Here is an 8,141-nt window from a genome sequence, read left to right on the forward strand (position 1 = left end):
AAAGAGTCCAAAATATAAAAAACTGCAATTATAACATAGCTTTATTATCTCAATTTAAACATAACAGCAATAGCTTAATAGCAATAGGGTGCAATCAAAATATCAAGTTTTACAGCTTTAAACTTGTAGTGAACATTTTGTATTTTTTTTTTGTTTATCTCCTGCATCTTTAAAAAGAGACTTTAGTAACTAAAGTCTCTTTTAAAAGATGTAAGTTTAGTTTACAGAAGTATAGCATAAGAAAAGTGCTTATTTTGATGCCAAAAAACATGGAATAATAGTTACTGTAAACATGTTGTATTTTTTATCTCCAGCAGAGACCTTAGAGAAGTGTGGCATTATGAAAAAAGAAAAAAGTGCCTATTTTGATGGCCAAAAAACATTGCACCAAGGCGGTGGAGAGCGGGCCTCTCCTCATATCCCCCGCGGCAGGAGAGAGCGGACCTCTCCTCGAGTCCCCCACAGTGGTGGAGAGGGTGTCTCCTTTCACCGGAGAGCAGACCTCTCCTGTACCTGTCCCCTCAGCGGCACTGCCAGTGTAATGGCGGTGACGAAGAAACCAGAAACCGGAAGTTGGAAACCGGAACTCGGCTTCACAATGAGGCTTGGAAAGCAGGTGCAGCCGCTCCATCAGTGCTCGCCGCTTGCCACGCAAGAATTTCTCCTCGCATTTGGCGAGCAGGCCAGAGGCTATTTCAAGCCCCGCACTAGAGGATGTCGGGCCCTCAGGCCACCATCATGAAGTCTGTTTCTGATTGTTTGGTCAAAGACATTCACACCAGTGGCCTGCTGGAGGTCATTTTTTAGGGCTTTGGCAGTGCTTATCCTGTTCCTCCATGCACAAAGGAACAGATACAGGTCCTGCTGATGGGTTAAGGACCTTCTACGGCCCTGTATATCTCTCCTAGAGTAACTGCCTGTCTCCTGGAATCTCCTCCATACTCTTGAGACTGTGATGGGAGACACAGCAAACCTTCTAGCAATGGCATGTATTGATGTGCCATCCTGAAGGAGTTGGACTGCCTGTGCAGCCTTTGTATTGACCAGGTATCGCCTCATGCTACCAGTAGTGACACTGACCCTAGCCAAATGCAAAACTAATGAAAAACAGTCATAAAAGATGAGTAGGAAAAAAAGTGTCAGCGGCCTTCACCTGTAAAACCATTCCTGTTTTGGGAGTCATCTTATTGTTGCCCATCTAGTGCACCTGTTGTTAATTTCATTAACACCAAAGCAGCTGAAACTGATTAACTACCCCCTCTGCTATTTAACTGACCAGATCAATATCCCAGGAGTTTAATTGACTTGATACCATACTCTGACTAAAAAGTGTTCCTTTAATTTTTTTGAGCAGTGTATATTGTGTTAATTATTACCATTTTAGAGCAGGTCCAGATAGAAATGTCTGACTTTTTATGGGTCATTATTTATCCATGGATGTTAGAGTTGTCTATGAATGATATTTTACAGGTTCTGTTCCATGTGAACAATGGAGCTGGTAGAATAACAGCAATTTATAAGCCAGAAGACACAAACTCGCTGTGTGATGGAAAGTGGCACCAGCTCCATGCCAATAAGATAAAGCACAAAATTGTCCTCATAGTAGATGGAAACACAATTCAGACTGACAGTCCTCACGTCCAGTCTACCTCTGCAGATACAAATAATCCAGTTTATGTTGGTGGCTATCCAGGTAAGTGTCTACATCTAACGTATTTTCTTTGCCTAAACACATAAATAACATAAGAATGTCATATTTTACAGGGATTTGTAAGATGTTTTCCTGCTTGAAGTCACAAACTTAACAGTTTATTTCTCTAGTAGTAAAGAAGTTGTTATAAATTCATTAAATAATAGAAAACGCTACTTTGCTCTGTAGTTGTTCCTTACAACAAGAAATATTCATACTGTAATGAACTTATACTACATAAATGAACTTTACCAAGGGGGAAAACCATGCCTGGGCTTGGTTAAAACTGCCAGTGTGAGTACACCCGTAAATCATGGTAATTTTTCTAGTTTCCAGTTTTTGGGTTATAATATTTTGCAAAAAAAATGAACTTACAATATTAGAGGCTGATGTGAGCGTTCTAGGCCTAATGACAAATTCATATGCAGAATACACCAGTTAATTGGAGATGATATAGAAAAGGCTCCATTACAGCAAACATGGAAATGCCCCATTTCAGCAAACATGGAAATGCCCCATTACAGCAAGCATGGAAATGCCCCATTACAGCAAGCATGGAAATGCCCCATTACAGCAAACATGGAAAAGGCACTATAGTATCAAACAAGGAAAAGACACTATAACAGCAAACATGGAAAAGGCACTATAGGAGCAAAATATGGTTAAAGCACTATAACAGCAACATGGAAAAGACACTATAACAGCAAACATGGAAAAGGCACTATAACAGCAAACATGGAAAAGGCACTATAACAGCAAACATGGAAAAGGCACTATAACAGCAAACATGGAAAAGACACTATAACAGCAAACATGGAAAAGAAACTAACAGAAAACATGGAAAAGGCACTATAACAGCAGGCATGGAAAAGGTGTTATAATAACATAGTTTAAAATGGTTAAGGGCTTGTTTACACTAGCAGTTTGGGGTGCAGTAAAACCATGCATCTGATTCATGTTTTTACTGCCCCCAACCGCTCCCTCTTAAGCTGCAAAGACAGTGGCTGCGGGTGTACAAATGTTGCGCCCGCGATGCTTTGCTTTGTTGCAGGCATTTTACTGTCTTTTACATTCAGCATGCACTACCACCCATCTAACGTGACCCTTTCAAGCAAATAGGGCTATGCTGCAACCACATGCAATGCAGGTAGTTACGGTACTGTAGTGCACCATTTAAGAGATTAAAACAGGCAGCGAGGAGGTGACATATCTTCTCCTCTCTGCCTGTCAAACTCATTTGAAAAGGGATCTGAGTGTGAATAGCTGTTAAGAGGAGTGGTAGTCCTTGACACTAGTTTAAATGAGCCCTAAGGGTCACCGTACGTGTTACAATCTGACTATTCTATCTTTGTATGGTCAACTTTAGATTTACCAAAGCTATGTAATATCAAGACCTATCCAAACAATCCAATCAATCTGTATTTAGTGAGGCAGGCTCTTGCACTACATAGCTGTTGGTAGATCTAAAGGAGATCATGCAATCATATTGTAACGTGTGTGTGGGGAGCTATAGGGTTAGCACAAATCCCAGGCCTTATAAATTCACTTCAGTCATAATAGGGTTTTTGTAGCCATAGATAAAATCCGATAAGATACCTTCTTTAGGCACATCACCTCACTCCAATAGAATAGCCTGTTCCCAGGTGTGTGTGGATGAGATTTGCCTCAGCCACATGGAAGGAAGGATGAGTCACTAATGGCAGTGATTTGAGCCAGACCTCACCCTCTGCTGAGTAGACAAATAGCTGTTGAGCAATGTCAGCTTTGTGAATTGTAACTCTTTCCTCTTAATGCTGCATTTGATGATATTAGAGATAAATGTATTTGTTGAATTGGTACTTTTGTGTTGTCTCCTACATACGCTCAATTATTTTTTAGTTTTAGATAGGGTGGGGAAAAGTAAACATTTCTGTCAGGTTTTTCCATATGTGACTCCTTTGTGGAGATTTCCCCTTAATTTTGTGAATGGGCAATATTGAGGCTTACCGAAAAATTGGGAGATTTCAGTGAAATTTTGCCATTTTGCTTAAATGTATTGGAGTGAATTGAAAAAGGTGAAAATAAAGCAGAGCTCCAACTAAAAGGGAAACCTGCTTATTGCATTGACCGTACCTCTCCAACCATAAATTTACTTTTTATAGCTGTAAAAATAACACGTGTGAAAACCAAGAAAGTTACCGTAGGGCTGACTTGTGCCCGGGGTGTTTAGGGGAGGGTGAAAACGCAATTTTTCCAGCAAGATCCTGGAAATACTGAGGATCATAAAGCATGTGGGAGACAATTCCTGCACTTTTTCATGAGACTTGGGATACTCAGCATTCCCAGGATCTCACCCAAGGATTGTGGCGTCACCCTTTCCAAAGCAGAAGCCAGCTGTAAAGTAGGTATGATGGATTATATGAATGTCATATAGAGGATGGAGAAACCCAAGCATCCAGCAAGATTCCAATTGCTGGTTTAGCTCTCCAAAGGAGCAAAGACCGGATTCACCAGACAGTACAGTTATTTGTTACGGTGGACTGAACTAAAAAAGTGAAGATTATGCTGTAGGGAGTTTTTTTAAAATATTTATTGTGCCTAGAGCAGTACTCTAAAAAAGTATATTTTTTCTAGAATTCCTTCTGAAAAATAGTAGTGTTCTTCCTTTTGTTTGAGCATGCCTAGGCACTCCTTTGCCTGGAGCCTCATTTATCTGCAGTGCGAGATGTAAGGCACTGCTGTCTCAGACTACTGGCTACTCAGTTTGCAAAGAAATTTTCCTTTAGCTTAGTTAATGTGGTGAAAATTCACTTAGCAAGCAATACCTGCAATAGATATTGGTATTCTAGGTGTAACAACTGTACTTACAAAGGATTCAAAGTCAAACATTTTTAATGTGATCATTCTGTTTTTCTTTTGTTTTGCATAGCTGGTGTGAAGCAAAACTGTCTGACCAGCCAGATTTCATTCCGTGGTTGCATAAGGAACCTGAAACTGATGAAGGGCACCCAGACTGAGGCCAACGACTTTAGCAAAGCATTCGACTTACGTGGAGTCTTCCCTCATTCTTGTCCAAGGGCAGAGCTATAGACAAAAGGCATATTGTCAGTATCTCACGCCATTCCTAAACACAAAGGGTATATTAATCATAAGTGATTTTATCACATGAGATAATTTAAGAGCATGCTGTGTCAGGCTTTCAGGTGTGATAATAACCCTGTGGCAGAGCAAAGCATTAGCAGTATCATCTCATGAGGTTTGATGACTATTACCCTTTAAAGCTGAACTCCAGACAGAACTAGAACAAATGAATGCAGCTCTTTATTCATTTATAAATCAATATTTTATTTTTAAACACACCTAGTGTAAGTAATTTAATTTAGATTGATATCAGCTTCCTGCAATCACCTATATGTCAGCATTCAGACAGAGAAGGATGGATAGGAGCGCAAGCCAATTAGATGTGTTTTTGGAAAATGTGCTTACAAAGAACATATTGGTAGTGAGCAAAGGTGTGACCTCATAGGTCTGCTACTTCTCTTTTATTCTACAGTGGGGGTCTCCAAAATTTTCACTAGGAGGGCCACATTGTATATTTTATGTTTATGTGCCAAAAAAAAAACAACAAATTAGTTTTATAAATCAATGAATGATAAATGAATGAGTAAGTTTTACTTGAATATTCTGGAATTCACATGATATGATTCAGAACACAGCAGAAGGAACTTCAGTAACATAAATCAAAACCCCCATCAGAGTCCCCCTTTACATCAGGGTCCCCATCAGAACCCCCATAACATTGCGGTCCCTATCAGAACCCCCATTATGTCAGAGTCCACCTTAAGAGTCCCCCATTACATCTGAGTCCTCTATTAAATCAGTCTCCCCTTACATCAGACACTGCATTAAGATTCCTCTGAGACTTGCCATCAGAATCCCCATAAGAGCCCCTTTATATCAAGGGTCCCCATCAGAGCTCTTCCTTACATCAACACCCCAATCAGAGCTCCTCTTACATCAGATTCACTATCAGTGGTCCACCCTTACCAAACTAACAGCATGGCTGTACTCAGTGTAGCAGTACAGGGACTTGACCCTAGCTGCAGGCCAAGTGCAATCCTCATAAGGGCCAGATATGGCCAGTAGTCCCTAGTTTGGAGATCCATGCTCTACAGGTATAAGTCTGGGAGTGGGGAGATGACACCAATTATTGAAATCCTTTAGCAGTTAAAACAGATTCCATATATGTGTATTAGCCGTTTGGAGTTCAGCTTTAAATGTATGTTATGATGACATTCCAGGAATGTTTCCATCATAACATATTTCCAGCTCAGGAACAATCTTTTAGAACATTTTCCAGTTATTGTATACGTAAAAACACATATACACCACAAATACCTCTGGTAGTCTAATAGTAGATTTAATACATTTTGATTACTGTGTCTACTGCTGGATGGTGCTGAATACTTGACAGTATTTTGATTTCTTCAGCGTTAATCATTTTACAACCTCTAAAATCTGTTTTTTAATTCAATTAAATATACTCAGTTTGCTTTTTACATGGCTGTGGTGTGTCATTTTTTTTTTGTTTAGACAAAGGTTATGAAGTAAAGGGACCAACTAGAATTAAATGAATAAACAGTTGTAAGCTGTGTACCGGGGTGGGCTCCCCAGGATACAGTGAAGTCATGAACAAGGAAAGCAACCCCAACACCAGCTTTTGCCACAACAGAATTTTACTAAGATGTGGCAAATAAACACAACCACAAATCCTGGAAACATACAATAAATTTACATACACCCAGCCCAAAGGCTGAGACCCTTGTGCTGCACAGCACGGCGCCTTCTGATGGATGAAGGTAGAAAGTAAAGTAATTTACCTACTGGCGGGCACAACTAAGCTGCCACACCTTACCTGTTATTATCCTAAAACAGCAGGAATCAGTGTATGGGTGTATGGTATGGGCTAGCCTGCGTTGCATCACAACAGCTTACAATCTTACACAAATCTACAGTATTTCCCCTCCCATAACTGGTCCTGTAGCACGTGCCTGAGTATTCCTTCTGAGCAAAACGCCAGTTTGGCTTGAGTTTGTAGGATTTTATCAGCTCTCCAATGTGAAATGTCACTTTAAGTGGTGGAGTCCTTCCAATAATCAGTAACAACACTTGTGGCCTGACACAAACAGAGACCCTAACTATCGGCCTGGACTCAGTCTCTGGGCGCCAACACTGAAATGAGGTGTGTGCACGATCTTACCGACCAGAGTCTGCTTTGCATCCGCTGGTGACTCTGAACAGAACAAATGTTGCTTAGTTCCTCTGCTCTCATCAGCTTCCTGGCAGCAATCTCTGGTTAGTGAGAGACGCTTTCCCATCTGAATGTCATCGGATTCTCAGCTCACATGGCCCCTGAATTCAGCATCATCCAAAACATGGCTGCAGTCTCCTCTTCCTGTTCACTCCAACTCTGTGTGAAAACCTCACCTCTTTATGAATATACAAATATCTATGCAGTCTGAGGCTGTGTTAGAAAAACAGTGACATCTTGTGGCTAAACCGCAGAATGTCAGTCAAAACATTAATTTACATCTACACAATCAGTGTTCAAACAATGAGAGCTGTTTCCCCATCTTACATGCCACCCCACTAGAGGTTGTCGTCCTCGGCAACCCTCCCCATACAAACTCATTCTGGGCATAACACTGTGGGGGCACACCAGCATTGGGCCTTGTTGACCTTCGTAGAGTGACAGGCTCAGAAGCACTGGGGACGTCAGGCATATTTAATGGGAGAGGAGCTGCTGGCCGCTCAACACTTTCCCTTGGTGGCAAACTTGCTATGGTTGGAGCTAGAGATGAGCGAATCGAACATGACGAAGTGGAATTCGTTCCGAAGATTTGGAAAAATTCTATTTGCGACGAATCCGAAGATTAGCAAACTTCGGATGCACGAATCGAATTTTCCCAAAAATGGCGGCGACATGTGTGGCGACGGAGAAAATGGACAGAGAAGATGGGGCGGGGATCTCTGGGAAGGCGCGCAGACAAGGCGCGCTGACCCATAATGCATTCATGACATGTGATCGCATTAGCCAACCAGCAGCCAGCCAGCACTGTGTAATGGTGGAGCTATAAATCGCGGCCATCTTAGAATTCTCCATTAGCCTCCGGTCATTCAAGAGAGACAGACCTGTGTGTATTAAGGGACAGAGTTAGGGCCACAGAGACTTTAGGGCCACAGAATCGTTACTCAGGGACACAGAATCGTTACTCAGGGACACAGAATCGTTACTCAGGGACACAGAATCGTTACTGTACGGCCTCCCATTGCTGCTGTCTCCATCGCCACACTCTGCCATGTGCCACTTTCAGGTCTCCTCACACTGCTGGTGGGTTCCATTTTGTCATAGGGTGCTGTATGGCCTCCCATTGCTGCTGCCTCCACCGCCACACTGTGGCTCCACACTCTG

At 41.7% G+C, this 8,141-nt stretch overlaps 1 protein-coding gene across 1 annotated transcript in view; it reads left to right on the forward strand.

Annotated features, from left to right (window-relative positions):
* Window positions 1–6,228, forward strand: part of LAMA1 (laminin subunit alpha 1) — a 250,596-nt gene extending 244,368 nt beyond the window's left edge. Inside the window, exons 62-63 of the mRNA XM_089683630.1 lie at window positions 1,471–1,693; window positions 4,599–6,228. Of these exons, the coding sequence (XP_089539756.1) occupies window positions 1,471–1,693; window positions 4,599–4,759 (384 nt within the window). The 3' untranslated portion in view covers window positions 4,760–6,228. The remainder of the gene's footprint in view (window positions 1–1,470; window positions 1,694–4,598) is intronic.
* Window positions 6,229–8,141: the final 1,913 nt, after the last annotated feature.

The sequence above is a fragment of the Staurois parvus genome, unplaced genomic scaffold (assembly GCF_062004578.1).
Source record: "Staurois parvus isolate SC_StPar_1 unplaced genomic scaffold, SC_StPar_1.0 ptg000317l, whole genome shotgun sequence".
Taxonomy (NCBI): domain Eukaryota; kingdom Metazoa; phylum Chordata; class Amphibia; order Anura; family Ranidae; genus Staurois; species Staurois parvus.